Source organism: Drosophila pseudoobscura, chromosome 4 (genome assembly GCF_009870125.1).
Source record: "Drosophila pseudoobscura strain MV-25-SWS-2005 chromosome 4, UCI_Dpse_MV25, whole genome shotgun sequence".
Lineage (NCBI taxonomy): Eukaryota > Metazoa > Arthropoda > Insecta > Diptera > Drosophilidae > Drosophila > Drosophila pseudoobscura.
The window spans coordinates 27,130,835-27,148,574 of NC_046681.1; the positions used below are offsets into that span (position 1 = coordinate 27,130,835).

At 43.4% G+C, this 17,740-nt stretch overlaps 2 protein-coding genes across 2 annotated transcripts; both read left to right on the forward strand.

The window, feature by feature from the left end:
* The first annotated feature begins 14,335 nt into the window (after positions 1–14,335).
* Positions 14,336–15,554, forward strand: LOC6903157 (odorant receptor 33b-like). Its single transcript, XM_002132822.2, has 2 exons — positions 14,336–15,074; positions 15,140–15,554. The coding sequence occupies exons 1-2, from the start codon at positions 14,347–14,349 to the stop codon at positions 15,552–15,554; spliced, it is 1,143 nt and encodes a 380-aa protein (XP_002132858.2). The 5' UTR covers positions 14,336–14,346.
* Positions 15,555–15,881: 327 nt separating this feature from the next.
* On the forward strand, positions 15,882–17,137 carry LOC4817564 (odorant receptor 33b-like). The gene is made up of 2 exons (XM_002132823.2): positions 15,882–16,614; positions 16,667–17,137. Exons 1-2 carry the CDS (start codon positions 15,887–15,889, stop codon positions 17,076–17,078), a joined length of 1,140 nt encoding a protein of 379 aa, XP_002132859.2. The 5' UTR covers positions 15,882–15,886; the 3' UTR covers positions 17,079–17,137.
* Positions 17,138–17,740: the final 603 nt, after the last annotated feature.

The following is a 17,740-nucleotide window of genomic DNA, read 5'->3' on the forward strand; positions in this document are numbered from 1 at the left end:
TACCCTTCTAATACTCTCCAATTACCGGGTATACAAAAAAAAAGACAGAAGACCCAAGAAGGAGCCAAAGCAAAGGAGAAAACTTAAGCAATCCCATCAACTAAAAAGCATCTCAACGTGTGTCCACACACACACACACACACACACACACTTATGTATTGTCTGTATCCATGTGCACGTGTGTGTGTGTGTGTGCGCTTCTGTGTGCGTAGTATCTCAAATGAGACTAAGGCAACTAAGGCGCTTTCTAGCTGCAAATGGCAGCACTTAAGCCCCATCTCCATCCCCATCCCCCCCTACCATGCCTTCCAATCCCCTTGCCAATCCCTTTACCATGCCCTCCCCTCTCCCTCCCCATTGAAGCTCCCAACGATGACAAGCGCATAAAAATGGAAATGAAAATGCCAAAGCTTTTCCCCCCCATCGCCCCATCCCCTGCTCGACAGCAGCCGGCAGTGCAATAGAAAATGACAAATTGCTAGTACGCTGAGCGTTAAAATTATTGCGGCCTGATTGCATTAGTGGCCATGAAAGCGTTGATTTGTTTAACCAGCGACCAGGCCTGGAGACGCCACAGACACGGTTACGGTTACGGCTACGGTTACGGTTACGGGTTGCGGCTGTCCGGTTGCTGGGCAACAGATACCCTCCTGACGGCCCAAACGACGGCCAGGCAATTAATGAGACTTCCAAACCAAAGACCCGCTTGGCCGACCTTCGCCTGGGGCCATGGCTGAGTGACAAGGTGCTTTGGGGCCACAGGAGGCAGGTCCTCTCTAAAACGTTGACATTTAACGCCAAGGAAGGACTACCCGAAGGAAAGCCATTCTGCAGAACGTATGGATCTTTAGATTCATATAAATCATTTGGCAAGTGTAAAAACATAATGGAGCTCCACGAAAGTTGGTCTTAACTCCAAGCCAACATAAATAACAGACGTTTCAGAGTCTAGAAGTGGCCACAAAACTCCCAGCAAAGCACTAAAATTTCCACTCAAACTACAATTAATTCTAGCTCCAAATTAAAAGCCAAAATTGTCCAACAATTGAGCAAAAATTAGCAAATATTCGGGCTTAAGTAAATACTTGAAATTTAATCCAAAATAAATTCAGAATTCATTGAATTAGCTGTGAGAAAATTGATTAAATAAATTGAAATCAAATGCGAAACTGAATTCGAAATCAAATTGTTTCATTTTCGTTGGTAATTGCTTCAATTTCCGTTTGTTTCTCGTTGGCTTCGTTCGTGCGAAAAGCAATTAAAAAACAAGTGCAAAATCAATTCAAAAAAACAAAAACACAAAACGAAAAACATTGTTTTGGCTAGAGGGAAAGTGCTTCTAGGGTTCGGGCTCTATATACAACACTTTTCTAAGACAAATTTTAGACCATTTTTCATTTAAAAAATTGTAATAAGTTATGTAATAAAGTCATGCTTATTAAAAATTAACTAAACTTATAGGAAATTTATTAATTTATTGTTTAAAACTATTTTTCTTTGGAAAATGGAGATGGAAAAGCTCTAAATACAGGAGTGAATTGGAAAGTTATTGCTGTGCCTACACTTAAGTCCGACACTGTATATTTCGGTCAAAAATATTAGTCAGAGATGAATAAAATAAATCTATTAATAAATTTGTCTAGCCTCAGTCGATGTTTCAATATTTACAGTCGGAAAAAAGCCACTCTGGGAGAGAGCAAGGAGTGAGAAGCGTAGGATGCAGGCCTTCTTTGGAACTCTTTTCTTCATTCTCATTATAATAATGATCCCATTGCCATGATTTTTGGGAATCTAATGGATAAAATCATTGTCTCACGTTTCGTATCTTTATAATAAAGAATTTCCCTAAGATTTTTCGATATGAGGAAGCGAAAGGGGACACATCTTTCAGTATGATATCACAGGAAATCCTTCAAATAAAATCTGTTAGCTCTGCTTTTTGTATTATAGGAAATCTATGACTCCTTCCAAGATTCCTGCTTACCGTTTGGACAATGATGAAATGATAGATAGATAAATGGCAGAGGGTTAGAAGAACATACAATAAACTGATATAAAGAGCACTTTCTTATGCTATCAGAGCACCCCGAAATGCATGGGTTCCCCGTATTTGTTTAAAGCTTTGCACTTACATAACGAAAACCCATGTGACATTTGAGTCGGAACTTCCCGTTAGTTTCAAGGCTCCCAGCCGCCCCTCCACACACCATGAGCGCCTTTTGGTGGCAGCGGCAATGCAAGTGGCCCATTTAGGCTGCAGGCCTTTTCACGTGAGTAGCCTGCGGCATGGGGCAGCCGAAGGTGGTGGCATGCGGCAGGTGGAGCCGCACTGAATGTGGAAACAGTTTCCACTCGGCAGATGTACACACACACACATATCTATAAGTACGCGTGTGTGCGAGAGGCAGCGTCATCTAATTTCGCCTTGCCTTGTTGCCTCCTCCAGTGGCGTGGCGGGACCGAGTGTTAAGCTCACTTTGGCCTACTTGATGGGGGGGTTATGTGAGAGGGTGGCGGGGGGGAGGGTGCACCCTGTAATCCTTCGTTTCACTGTGCTGCAAAAATATTTCTCGCACATAATTTCCAGGCGAGAAGCCAGAGAATAAACGACGACTTTCTAGATGTGAGAGCAAAACAGCTTCAACTTGTTAACCTCCTTTTGTGCGCTCTCCCTCTCTCTCTCTCTCTAGCTCTGACTTTCTCTCGCTTTGGCTTTCCCCGCTGTCTGTCCTTACGCCCACTTAAGCGGCACCTCCATTGTTGGCCGTTTTACCAAAAACGGAAGAAAGAATGAAAACAGAATGTTTAAGCGGCACATTCCCCGCCGTTTCCTGCCCCGCTGCCACGCTTTTCTCGTGTGAATTTTCAATTAAAAGCGCTTTCCCCGTCTTCTGCATTCACACATGGAGGAAATTAACAGCTCATGAAATATGCCCTGAAATGTATGCTATGCCCCATGCCCCCATGCCCCATTGTTGTGTGGATCTCGTTCTGGCTCCTAGGCACAAAAACCCTCACCCTCTGTCCCCCAGGCGGCAATTTAATCACCTGAACGAGAAGAGCCAGCAGGAAGTCCTCAAGAAAGGAAAGAAAGTTATGTGTTCAAGAGAACGAGCCATTAGTTTCCGTATAAATAGATTCATAAAAAATATTCCTCAAGCACCCAACCGACCCACCGTTGCCACTACATTTTAATGAGCCTCTCAATATGCATGACACATGGCTTAAATGTGTAATTACGAAAGCGGCAGAGACCGAGACTGAGACCGAGACCGAGACCACGTGCTCTCATTATCATCAGCACAAAATTTGCGTATACGTAATATGCATGGGGGAAACACTCGAATGCTCCCCCCTCTCCACCGCCCAAACAGCTCGAAATGTAAGGCAAACTGCAGTTCATTGAATTCTGAATTTCTGGCTGCTGCTCCAGATAAATAATATTCCGTCGGAATGGGGGAATGGGGGAATGGGGGCTGCGATTGTAAACGGAAACGATTTATCAATGGAAAATATTGTCTGTTTCGTTTGGGGGGAAGGAAAACATTTGTAAGAACCACTTCTCTCATTTCAAATCGAACGAATATTGGAGTGTATTCCTGCATTGACAGCTTTACAAATTTCAATGCATTTTCCCCATTGTAGATACGGGTTTTTCGCCCACAAAAAAAAAAAAAGAAAATGTGTGCTGTGGAAAAGTTATGGGTTCGGGAAAGTCAGTGCTTAAACTATCATCAAATAATCACAATGAAATATCAAAAGTTTCGCTGCCAGAAGCAGGCGGTGGCACAGGCCATACAATAAATCAAAAGGAGGCCCCCACACCCCACCCCCCGCCCACACACACTCACATGCATAATGGAAAATGGTTGAAGAAAATGGAAAATACTTTGCCACAAAGTTTTCAGCGCTTTTGTTCAAGAGTGCAAAAGTTCAAAGGGTCCCAACGAGGCACCAAAGGACTCGTCCTTTGTCTCCTGCCTCCTGTCGCTGGATCTTTGCCTCGGCTTCTGGTTGCAGGTGATTAACAGTGCCAGAAAATATCCATTAATTTTGAAAAATGATTCAAATTCAGTCTTTTGCTAATTAGTTTTGGAATCGAGAAATGAATGCAAGAGAGGGGCCAGGCGGGGGGCGGGCAGGCGGGCAGTATTCGCTACAAAGATGCGCAAAATTCCTAATTGGAGCATTGCGCAAAAATAAACTGAAAGAGCCATTGAACCGCAGAAAAACAAACGGAATGGTGGAGCTGGGAGTAGACTAAAGAGTACCCTACAAGGCATGTACATATGTGGAAGAGAAAGGCCAAAGGATGGAGCAAATATAGTGAATTTCCAGGCAGAACCATGCCGATCTCTCGACCCCTCCTTCAGCAGATCATATGATACATTTCTTGGGTACTTTTCAAAAGTCATATCCCAGGATTTCTTCGGTTTTCCAATCCCTAAAGCCCATTCCAAGCAAAAGGCGTAGATCTGTTTTCTAAAAATGCCTCAAAAAGAGTCTTGAATGCTGTGGCTGTGGGTGCATCTGTGAGTAAATATACCCTATGATTTGTAGGGTAGTGCAAGGCAAGAATTTGTTTTCCTGCAATATACATAGTTCTGTGTTTTTTGCTATTTTGCATACTGCGCAAAAGGCAAATCAAAAGGCAAATAGAAAATTTAAAACACGCTTTACAAACGCAAAAAAGAATACCAGCGAAGCTTTCAAGGAGAAGTGGCTATACTCTACCTCTTAGAGGGGGGAACATGCATATTGCAAGGGGGGAGGGGAATACCTAGAGGTATAAATCATATGTGATACTTCTGAAGATATAAAGATGCCTCAAGACCTGTCTTTGAGTTTTACAAATATTTAATACAAAAATAAATGCTACCTTCGAAAATTCTGGGCAACATTGTACGTAATATCTTGCCATATTTTGTTTATTTTGTTCCTCAAAAATTGCTAATTAGATGATAAAATTTCATAGATTTTCTTAGATTTTTAGTGCCTTTAAACAACCAAGGAGAGAAATAAATCTTTTGGTTTGTTATAAACAAAATATTTACCCTGAATATTGTATATTTTTGTGAGATTTTCTGCTGAACATTGAATTTTCTCTACCTGTACACATTTTTCCAACTAGATATTTCCCAATTATGCCTGAGCAGGTTCTCTACTCATTCCTCTAGAAAAATGAACATTTTTAAATACTTTCCAGGAGCCGTGTAACGCCCACTGGTAACCTAATCTTCTGTATAATTAAATGTAAGATTATTGTTGCCAGAAACCAAATAAAACTTTCGGGCAGACAAAAGAGCTGGAAACTCAAACAGCTGGGTGCTGGGGGCTGGGTGCTGGGGGCTGGCTCCGCTCCCCCCATTGTAAGTGCATTAGAACAGGGCCAAGGCACGAGCCAGGCCGACGCCACGGCCCTCCTCCTCCTCCAGAACACTGCCAAAAACTATCCTTGACTTGCATTTGCATTATGCATGCATTTTCTCGGGTTTCCATTCTCTCTTCTTTTTTTTTGGGTCAGATTTCGGATTGAGAAACTACGCGTAGGGGAAGGTCATGGCAGGGTTTTACTTACTCAGCTTTTCTCCGGGCTTCCACCACTCCAATTGTGCCTCAAAACGTAATTAGCTTTTGTTTTTTGTCCGTTTCGGGTATTTAGTTTTCTCCGTTTTTGTGCGGTCGCAGAGCTAGTTTGCTTTTGTAAAATATTGCGACTTGTTTTGCTTCTGGTTGAGGGCTGAGGGCTGTGTAAAACACGGTTTTTTTTTGCTTAGATACCGATTGATTGGTTTTTTGTCAGTTTTTTTCTGGCAGCTGCCGTATCGCGAAATCAATTTGCAGGGCCTCGTAAAATTTCGACTCGACACATGCGGCGTATGCGCAATATTTAATAAGCACTCACCACAGACACACACACACACACACGCACACAAATATAGGGACAGATGGCACACCCGCAGCCCTACCTCCACAGGAAAAAAGCAGTTAAGATCTGTACGTATCAGTCATACGTCACGTTCCTCTACCAGTTTTCAGAAGGGAGAGGCGGAAGGGGTGCCTGGCTGCCTACCTTTGTAGCAGCACGTGCACTTGACATTTAGTGTCCCCAACCAAAGGGGGGGCACAGGCACATCGAGGGTAGGCCACAGTGGCCGTGGTGGCAGGGGGCACCCAAAAACTGCCAGCATTCGTTGGGAAATGAAGGTAAATCATGAATAGAGAATAGAAATATTGAATTTGTAATTATTTTCCGAAGGAGCTTGATTCTGTGATATTCCCAGGCCGTCCACAACAGCCCTCCATAATTTTTGTTAGAGAACTCCCCCGTGTGGCCCTTCAATCGCATTGCGTGTTCGGACATCAAAAAATACAAAGGGAACGTGGCATTTCCTTGTCCTTTGTCCTTGATGGCAATTGTCAAGTGCGACCCCTAAAAGAGCAGCTGTCGCTGGTTGCTACTATTTCTCATGCCACACTATTGTTGGGGGGGCTGCCAAGTGGCGCCGCCAATCATCGAAAGTGAAGTGTCCAAAAAAAAAAAAGTGCCAAGCACAATGACGAAAGTGAAGAGGATTAGAATTAATAGAGTAGGAAGTGGGAGCGGGAGAATAACGGTGCGACTTCCTGTCCTTACGAACAGTTAACCTAATGGCCGGCATTCATGGCCATGTCCCTCTCGTGACGGCTCGAAACTCTGTCTCCATTCCACCTTTTATGTTCCTTGTCTTTAGTCATTTATCAAAACTTTTGGGACTTCCCCCCCCCCTCCCCCCTGCTACGAGTAACGTTTCAATTGGCTTACAGCAAAATTTAGTGGACGACCCCAAGGGTTAAGGCAACTAAAACAAAACTCGTTCTAAAATTAAAACATTCTCCTGTGGAAAAATGCTCCAAGTTATGTCAGCAATGAAAAATTATTGCATAAATTAATTACAGTCGACTTGGGTCGGGCCGGGTCGACTTGGGTCGGGTCGGTGCCCGGTTACGTGTGCAAATTATTGAGAACGTGTCCTCTCTCCGTGTAGGCGATCCCTGACATAGGCTCGGATTCTTGGGGGGGAGGGGCTCCTGTGGCGGGGGGGCGTACATGTACGTAATGCCTGGCACCGTGTGGCTGCGTGGGTGCGACTATAAATTTGCATTACTTCCTTGTGTCAAGGAGGCCTCCCCACTCCCCTCTCATTTGTAATGCACATTTTCCGGTAGCGAAAATGAAAAAAGGTCGTTAAATCAACCAAAAAGTTGGGTATCGATTGTCTAACCGAAATAATTTATTTCGCAATTCTGGGAAATTTCGCTACAGCTCGTTCAATCCTTGGGTAAAGCCACGAAAAGGTAATAGAAACATTAAATGTTTGGATTTAAACGGAAGGTTGTACATTTCAAGGGACTGTAGTGTCTATCATTAACCCCTGAAAAGAGTACAATCTATCAGATCTGAGAATGGTAATGGATTCTCTTGAAAGTTCATTGTTTTTCCTAACAATTTTGATAAATTTAAACTAGTTTCTTCTTTAAAACGTGCCTCCATTTATCTATTCTAAAATATTCCTCTTGTCATAAATAAATTATTGAACAATTACTGGCATTCGAAGCGACAATTCCGAATTCCCAAATGCCGTTCACACATCAATTATTGAGGGCGTTGGAAAATCCATTGTAAATTGTACAACTGTGCCGGAACGCTAATGAAAAAGAAATCCGTCAACAGATCGTCAGCTTTGGTGACATGCCTCTGCCCCTCCCCTTGGAAATTAGCTCAGCCCCCTCCTGCCCGCACCCCTCTATGGACTGTGTTGTGACATATTGAAGAAAAACAATAGGAAAATGGGGAAAAATGAGTGCAAGGAAAATGTCAAGAGAACACACAAATCACACGGGGGGCCATCCATCAGAGTCCAGGACACTTGCGGCGCCTGGGGCACCCTCTGTATGTCTGTATGTCAATCAGAGAGACGCACTCCCCGCGCTCTGGCATTTGTTGTTCAATTAAATTAAATATATATTATTTTTCATTCACTTTTTATACTGTTTCTGTCGCTGGGTCGAAACCTTTTGGCGGGGAAACACAACAGAAACATTAAAAATAGCCGCTCGATGGCCAAGGACAAATTATGGTTATTTTTGAAGCCATACAAGTGGCGTTGACTGCAGGCCAAAAAGAAAATACAAAAGGAAATGCGCCAAAGCGCCAAACAAAAGGTGGCATTATCTTGTCTTGCATTTGTTTTGCGGCCATTGAAAACCATTGAAAAACAACAACAAAAGTAAATCAGAGTCAGCGTTTTCCACACATGTCCAAGTTTTACATTTCTCTTTATTTTCCTTTATCTTTTCCTTTTCTCGCACTTGCTGCACTTTTGTTTTTGCATTCCTTTTGAGCTGGCGGCTCTTTCCGTCCTTTGCTTTGGTCACACTTTCGCACACACGCACGGCCACAGAGATGCTGTTGTTGTTTTTCTCCAGCACGTTTATTTATTGCTGATCAAAGAGAAGGATTGAGAGAGCAAGCGTACCGTTAGCTGCAGAGTGAACGGGGAGAACCGAGCTCTTCGGCACACAAAACACAGATCACGAACTCGTCTCTATATTTCCACATAAACAGGTATGTATGTAATATGCGTGTAACTTGGCTTAGAGCAGATTCCAGGCGATATTCTTAATACGAGAATTCGAAGCAAAATTCGACACTGTTTTGTTGTTTCATTGTACGCGGCCGAAAAATTTGTGAGACCATTTTGCCCGCGTGCGGCAGGCGGCGACGGCAGCAGCGCTGCTTGGATCGAGAAATTTGAGTGGATTTTGAGTGAAAATACTCATTTCTGCGTTGAGCTGCAAACATGTTGCGGAAACATTATTGAATGCTGCTGCAGTGGTAAACTTTTCTCATTTGTAAAACTGTTACGAGAAACGTTTGGCCTGATACATGTTGCGGAAACATGTTGTTAGCTCGCGCCATGTGCTTCGAGCACAGTGGGGCCTGACTGGAAAAAGGGTGGGTAATTTTCAGAGTGAGTGGTTTTGATAATATAAAATATGGAAAATTGGAAAATCGGATTTTTATCTAAGCTAATGTTTAAAAATACATAAAAACCAATGTATCATTGGGTATGTTGAAATTTACCATTTAAAGACTACAAAGTTGATGTTTCGTAAGCTTTCTTTTCATCTTGGAACCAAGTACCCTTGAAATTTTGGAAGAATGCAGTTTCAATGCAGTACATTTCATGAAGATTTCTTTTATTCTCTCAGAAGCTAAATTTTGGCCAGTTGCAAGTACCCAAGGCCCCACTGTTCGTTGGGGAACGCACGGACTTTGCGCTCTGTCTGTCTCTGTCGCTCTGTTTGAAAAATTGCCTACAAATGGAAATGGAGCGTGTGTGTAAAGGTAAGTACGAGTAGCGTTGGGCGTTGGGTTGGGAATAAATGACCAACCATTGCCGTTGTCGTCCTTAAGGCCCTAAGCAGGTTGAGGAATGTCTGACATATGGTGAAAGCCGAAGGATTTGGTCGCTGGCTAAATGGCAGCTCATTTTGAATTTTGGACTTTAAAAACTCAGGAAAAACTGCCGTATTCGAGGGTCCAAAGATGTGGCCACAAAATGTGTTTCGTAATTAAGGGATGGGGAATACTTTTAAAAAACTATCCAAACAATTACTCATCTTCGATTGGAATCCAGAGTTCTAGAAACACAACCCTTCCTCTAGGAATAACTTGAAGAACTCTCATTAGAAATCCCATTCGAACAACATGGTTTGTACCTTCCTCGACCAATGCTAACCCTGTGCCCTTTTCATCTCGTGATGAATGATTGCCCTTCAGTGCCCAGCGCCCAGTGCCCCATGTATTGATGATGCTCTGGACCTTTTGTTTGACCCCCAAGTCATCACATTAATTAAGGGAGCGAACGCCAGGGAATGGCATAGAATCCTGCAAGTACAAATAGTTCGATAGAGAACTTAGTAGCGTAATTCCTGGCAGCAGAGCACTCAGGAGGTCTCCTGGCCGTCGTCCTGGCACGTAAAATATGCCAACTGAAAGGAATTTTGCGGCAACGCCTAGCATAGCTGGCAGCGTGTAAAATGAGCGATAAGCGAGAGGCAGCCGCTCTGTGGGGCAGAGTGTGGCACACGGTGAAGTGGCAGACGTACTCGTACAGACTCTGGCTCTGGCTCTGATGGAGAGGTGGGGGTAGGACGTGGCATGTGGTACAGAGAGAGGGTAGTGGCATGCCCTGCAGTTTATGGTTGTTGTAGTTAATAAAGCGCAAACGGGAAACCGCAAGATGCCATCGCAGAAAGAGCGAGAGAGAGAGAACTGAGGGAAAGAGAAAGATAGGGAAAGAGCTGGGCACGCACTGCTTGGAGCAGAACAATCAATTTCACGTCAATTGCTTCATATTTCATAGGCTTTGTGCTACGGATACGATGACGACCACGTCGACACGGATGTGTCGAAGGAGCATGCGGCAGGCAGCTCTCGAAGGCGGCTCGAATAGAGAGAAGGATAGACGAGCAGAGCAGAGGCTCAGAACCCAGTCGGTCGAGTGCCAAATAATGTCCCGAACGGTTGAGGCTTGACCCCCAAACATTATTTGGCACTGACAACAATTGAAATGTCTGCATTTGTGGGCGTCTGCTACGACAACGATATGCTGGTCGAAAGGAAATGGAACAACGCCTCCACCCTCCACCTAGAAATAGAGCAATTATTAGGTTTCTAATATGACAGTTAGAGATATAACAGCTGATCTGGACATATGGGGATAACCATTGAGAAAGGTGTGATTGAAGGGGAATTACATAGCCCAAAGGGTGTCAGTTATTACATCTCAAAGGGGATTGGATTTCAGGCGATAGATTCTGTGGATTCTACCCCTTGAAGGTGCCATATTTCCGTCTCCAAAAGTTCTATCAAATCTCAGCATCATCTTCCAGTATGAATAGAAATTATTTCCATCATTCGAAATTCATTCCATTCCACTCGTGGGGCAAACTTTACGGCGACCCACAACTTCTGTTTCGCAAGCGGAGCGGCCTCTGACTAAGCGAAACTTTTGTTTGGTGCTAAATTGTAGCCGGAAACATTGTACGGATTCCGCAGATGAGCCACGGACGAAGGACAGCCCGCAATCGGATTCGGGCGGCAGGCTCCGTAATGTTAGCGCATTTTTGATTGATTGCCAGCGTAGCAGCCCGGCAGACAGGGCGTATGCGCAATTTGAGAAGCTAACAAATATGAAAAGCGCGTGACCAGCATTGCTTTCGCTCGACATCCACTTTTCTGGCATTCAAATTAATTTTCATACAGAACAAAACCCCTTTTGGGTGCCTGGGGGGGCCTGGTCACACATTCATACATTTCATACATTCACCCTCTAATGAGTAGGCGTGGCAAGGTCAAATGTGCAGCAAGCACTTACCCTAATGATAAGCAAAGAATGAAGCAAAATGCACTCGAAAGGAATTCCAGCAAAGGGAAAGCCACTTGCGAGGGGCGGGGAGCGGGGCGTTGGGCATGTGGTTTGGAGAAAATAAGAGAACTACACTACAAATCGTTCAACACTTGGAGGCACTTAAATGGGGAAAACCACATGATAAAATTAGACGATTAGCAGAGTTTGCCGCAAGTACTGCGGATACACAGAAAACGAGGAGGAAGGCAAGAGGAGCGGCGACCCAAGGGGGTTTCTATCTTCTTTCTGGAACCCCCCTTGGCGCTACACCTCTGGCTGCAGCACCCACAGATAATCGTACAGACACCCCGCCCCCCCCGGGACTAGACCGAAGTAAACAAACGCAGCTGGGCGATTTCTTGGCTCCACTTTACCCCCCCTGACCTCCTGGTGGTTAAAAAATTAGAAAATATCAAACCACAATCGAAAACATAAACACAATTTTGTTGTGCGCTGTTCCTGGGAATACGTAGTACGTACTAAGTATATATTTTCGCAGTGAAAAATCGTTTAAAATGAGTTGAACAAAGCATAACGGAACGAGCAATAAAGCGATAAAGCGATAAATACTTGACACAATGCCCTCGAAACGGAGATAAACAAAAGACTTGGAATAAGGCTAGGGGAAATTGGAGGCCATAATGAAACCCCAAGTATCTGTATCTAACCTATCAATCAGCCATACAGAGTATTTCTCAGAACCGAAAGCACATAAAACTAAAGATACTTAACAGATGAAAATTCTATTCCTTGCAAAGTTCTGTTTTATACACATTCAAATTTATTTATCATAATATATTCAGCACAAAATTTACATTGGCTTTTGCCAAAAAAAAAAGACAGAGACATGGTTTTGTTTCCGAAATTCTTAGTTTTTCTGGCTCTAGAGATGAAAGGGATCTGTTTTATGGGCATTAAACTATTAACTGATGCATTTTGCATCATTTTGTTTACTTGATGTTTCCTTCTTGTTTGCTTTTTGTGGCGCGGAATGCTAATAAAAGCTAGACACTTGCACAAAAAAATATCTAAGAGGAAAAATCAAATAAATTACAGTACAAACAATACAACAAGTTCGAAGTTTTTGTGGGGGGACTCACTTCTGCCATTTGATAAATGTTTGAAAACTGTCAGACGCTTTCCTGCGAAAGTTTATCGAATGCCACGTGCCCCATTTGCCCTCGAGCCTCGTCACAGCACAGAAAAAAAGAAGATATCAGATTAAATTACATTTTGCACACAGTTGTGATTTTTCATTAATTTAGTTGTACAGTAAAACACATTCGCAGCAGTCGAAAAATCGTATAGAAAAGGCAACAAACTTTAACAAAAATTCCAAATCAAATAACTTTTGCAACATTTTTGCCCCTGGTGTGGAGTGGTGTGGAGTGGGCGGAGAGAAACCGCAAAAAGTTTTAACTGCTCTTCCTTTCCCTTCCCTTTCCATCCCTCACCTTTATTGTGCCCCTTGGTCGTAAGGGTATATGGGTTTGGTGTGTGGTCGGGTCGTAGGATTATTCTCAGAGCATGAATGGACTCAAATCTCAAATGTTCTGTCCGTTACTCTTGTCCTTTGCCTAAGTAAGTACTGCAGGAGTCGCTCAGAAAGAGGGTCATATGAGCGAGATTTAAACCGACTTCGATTGTGATTCTTGGAGTTTAAATGTATGTGAGAGTGTGAAGAAATATCTGTCCCCGAATTATATAGCTGTTATAAAATTACACAGTTCTTGGTGCTTTTCTGAGACCCACAGCTTTCAACCACCTGTACATACTGCAGACTCTGCTCGACCGAGACGAATTCTTCCTGGAGTCTTCATTGGCTTCTGTCCATCCATCAAAATCCTGCTTTTTATTACTTACTTCCATTACTCGTCATTTTAGGTATATGTTAAACATCTTGAAAGGATGTACTCAAACATGGAAAGCAATAAATAAAATATGGATTGATTCCCCCTACAGGAAAGGGAAGCTCTTAAATGTTTTTTTCATTACAGGATATCTCAAAGTGTTAGCACTGACTTTCGTTTTTGCTCCACTTTTTTGTTTCCACGTTTTATTTTGCGGTATTCTCACGTCATTGTCACGGTTCCTCATTTCCTCATTTCGTGAGATTACGTATACGCAGAGTTAAACCAAACGAAAAAAGTGAACTTTTTGTCGAAAATTCACACACACACACACACAGAACAGTGGGATGAGAGGATGTGCACTCTACACAGATAAGTAAGCGTAAAATGCTCTTGACATGGCCTCTCTTTTCAGAGGAGGGAGGAGCCTCTCTGCTGAAGACAATGTCAGCTAAAACCATGTCTTGCTCTTTGGAAATTTGCATGCAAGAGCCATCGATGGTTGGGGCGGTCATAAAGCAATGACAATCAAAGTACAGGCCATAAAACGAGTGCAAAATATGCAGCTCCTCGTCGGTCTCTGTCTCTGTGGCTCTTCTTAAAACCATAAATGACCTCGGCAGAAAAAACTTGGTCTTAGCCCTTTGCCCCGTCATTTGGCAGTAGAAGCAGCAGCTGCAACTGGAAGATATTAATGTCGAATTAAGACAACTTTGTCCGTGCCGCTGCCGTTGCAACGGAGCTCCGTGCTAATAAAACAGAGATTACAAGAAAAGGAAACTTTTATAAAGAATATTTTAATACCCCTACTCCCAGAAGGCACTTCACTGTCTAGCCTCACACTCTCGATAGCTCTTTCAATTAATCCTTTGCCCATTTCTGATTATTACAGAACAGACGTTGCATGCTTAAAAGTGTTTAACGCTGTGTAATTGTGGTTAATTAATTATTTAGTCATACACATGTCATAATTAATTATTCCCCAGAGCTAAATATAAGAGCAGAAACTTTGCGATGGCGTTTCCATTGTCTCAAGCATGGAGTTGCCTTCGCCGGTTATCGCGAGTGATTATATCTATAGAACCTACTGGCTCTATTGGCGTCTCTTGGGCGTCGAGGGCGAACATCCACTGCGATATCTACTGCTTATTATGCAGTTCTTCTTTGTGACGATTTGGTATCCCATACACCTAATCGTTGGCCTCATTTGCGACGGAACCTTGGCCGAGGTCTGCAGAGGTATCCCCATCACGGCCTCCTGCTTTTTTGCGAGCTTCAAAATCATATGCTTCCGATGGAAATTGGCAGAGATCAAGAAAGTCCAACAGCTGTTTGTGGAGTTGGATCAGCGAATAGCCACTGCAGAGGAGCGTTCGTCCTTTTATAGGGAAACGATCCGTGTGGCGGAATTCATTTGGAAAAGCCTTCTCGTGGCCGCCTTCTTGGCCATTATAACGGGCACAGCGTTTGGCCTGTTTCGACGTGAACGAAAGCTGCTATATCCCGGTTGGTTTCCCTACGATGTTTATTCATCGGATCAGCGTTTTTGGCTAAGTTTCGCTTATCAGGCAGCTGGACATAGTCTGGCGATTCTGCAGAATCTTGCGAATGATTCGTATCCACCGATGACCTTTTGTGTGCTTGCTGGACATGTGAGACTCCTATCCATGCGCTTGAGTCGAATGGGATATGATCTCACAAAGCCCAAGGAGCTCATTGTCAGAGAATTAAAAGACAACATTGAGGATTACAGAAAGCTAATGAAGTAAGCGCATATCTGGAACTATCTGTCTTCTTTTTATGTCTAAATTCTTAAAATATATCTTCCAGAATCGTGAAACTGCTGCGTAGCACCATGCACCTCTCGCAGCTCGGACAATTCATCTCGAGTGGCATCAACATTGCCATCACGCTCGTCAACATTCTGTTCTTTGCGGACAACAATTTCGCAAGGACCTACTACGGCGTGTACTTTATGGCGATGCTAATGGAGATCTTTCCATCCTGCTACTATGGTACCCTGGTATCCATGGAGCTCAATGGGCTGACGGACTCCATCTTCTCCAGCAACTGGGTGGGAATGGACCGCGGGTACTGTCGCACTCTGCTGATATTCATGCAACTCACTCTGGCGAAGGTGGAGATCAAGGCGGGCGGAATGATTGGCATTAGTTTGAATGCGTTCTTTGCCACCATTCGAATGGCCTACTCCTTCTTCACTCTGGCCATGTCGCTGCGAAAATAAGCTCATTTAGTTACGAAATTGTTAACTAAAAATATGGTGGCGAAATGGTAGAGCAGAATAAATAATCGAACGAATCCAACAAAGATAACGAAATTGTGCGTGTGAGCACGTCGCAATTGCGTGAAACTCTACCACCAGACGCACGTCGGAATACCCACAGTCATTTTAAATAATTAGTTATTTAAAGACAAGTGTGAAAAGGTTAAAAACTTATTAAGTGTAATTATGGGGTCAACAATTACGCCCACCCAACAAAGGTGTCATAATTAATTATTCCTAGGCCCGACTATAAGAGCCACAACCGTCTGGGAGGAGCCTAGACTGTCGTGAACATGGCGTCGGACCCACCGGATGTCAGGAGTGGACACATCTATAGAACCTACTGGCTCTACTGGCGTCTCCTGGGTGTCGAGGGCGAGTATCCATTGCGATATCTACTCGATGTAATACTCAATTTCTTTGTGACCATTTGGTATCCCACACATCTAATCATTGGCTTGTTCCAAGAGCGGACCATTGGGCATGTGTGCAAGAATCTACCCTTCACAGCGGAAAGTTTCTTCTGCAGCTTTAAAATCATCTGCTTTCGCTGGCGACTGGCAGAGATCAAGAAAATTGAACAATTGCTCATGGAGTTGGATCAGAGAGCCGTAAGTCCAGAGGAGCGTGTATTCTTTCATCAGAATACTCGAAGTGTGGCGGAATTCATATCGAAAAGTTATGTGGCAGCTGGAATATCGGCCACAGTGACGGGAACAGCCTCTGTTTTGTTCAGCAGCGGACGAACGCTGATATATCCTGCGTGGTTTCCCTACGATGTCCAAGCCTCAGCCCTTAGATATTGGCTTAGTTTTGCCTATCAGGCCACTGGAGCGAGTCTTACGATTCTGCAGAACATGGCCAATGATTCGTATCCCCCGATGACATTCTGTGTGGTTGCTGGACACGTGAGACTCTTGGCCATGCGCCTGAGACGAATGGGACACCACGACGAGGCATCAAAGCATGGAAATTCAAAGAAACTCATTGAAAATATCGAGGATCACAGGAAGCTAATGCAGTAAGAGCTGTCTCCTTAGCCCGGCATTCTTTTCTAATTATTTTTCTTTCAGAATTGTCCGCTTGATGCACAGCACACTGTACCTCTCACAGCTTGGACAATTCATCTCGAGTGGCATCAACATTTCCATTGTCCTCATCAACATACTTTTCTTTGCGGAGAACGGCTTTGCGATTATCTACTACGTGGTTTACTTCATGGCCATGGTACTGGAGCTCTTTCCAAGCTGCTATTACGGCACTTTGATGTCCATGGAGTTCCATAAGCTGCCATATGCCATCTTCTCCAGCAACTGGCTTGGAATGGGCCGACGATACTGCCACACTCTGCTCGTACTGATGCAGTTCACGCTTACGGAGGTGGATATCAAGGCGGGCGGAATGGTCGGCATCAGCATGAACGCATTCTTTGCCACCATTCGAATGGCATACTCCTTCTTCACCCTGGCAATGTCGTTCCGTTAATGAGTGGCATTCCGTGGCATATTCGTTTAATTTTAATTACCACCTAATGGCGGATATTAATGGAGGCCTTCTGAAAATTGCATTGTGGCCGCTTAAATTTCATTTATTCGGACCAGATTCAACACTGAGAAAAACTCACAAATTAAATATTTCAATTGAGAAAGTGACATGATTTCCCCATCGACGTTTATTGGGTTTTTCGCAGTGTACTTGTCCAGTGAGCTCCAAGCATTGTGGAAATTGAGCATCAGGCATTTATGAGGAAAGTTATGCCTATCATAAATTATATAAAACATTTGTAGAGCAGAAAAGAGGAAATTCTCGTTGTGTTGTTCCTGTTTTCTCCTCTTTTGCTTGGGGGCCGCCAAATGGTAGAGCGTTTGACCCGTGAAGTTTATTTATTCTACTCAATACAAAGAGAAAAATAAATACCAGAAAATACCAGAAATACCAGTAAATACCAGAAAATACCAGAAAATACCGAAAATACTAAAAAATATTATTTATTTAACTCAATAAAAGAGAAAAATACTTGAAAATAACAGAAAATACCAGAAATACCAGTAAATACCAGAAAATACTAGAAAATACCAGAAATTACTAGAAAATACCAAAAAATATTTAGCGCAGGTTTCTCTATCTCTTCAAGTCTCTTAGATCAA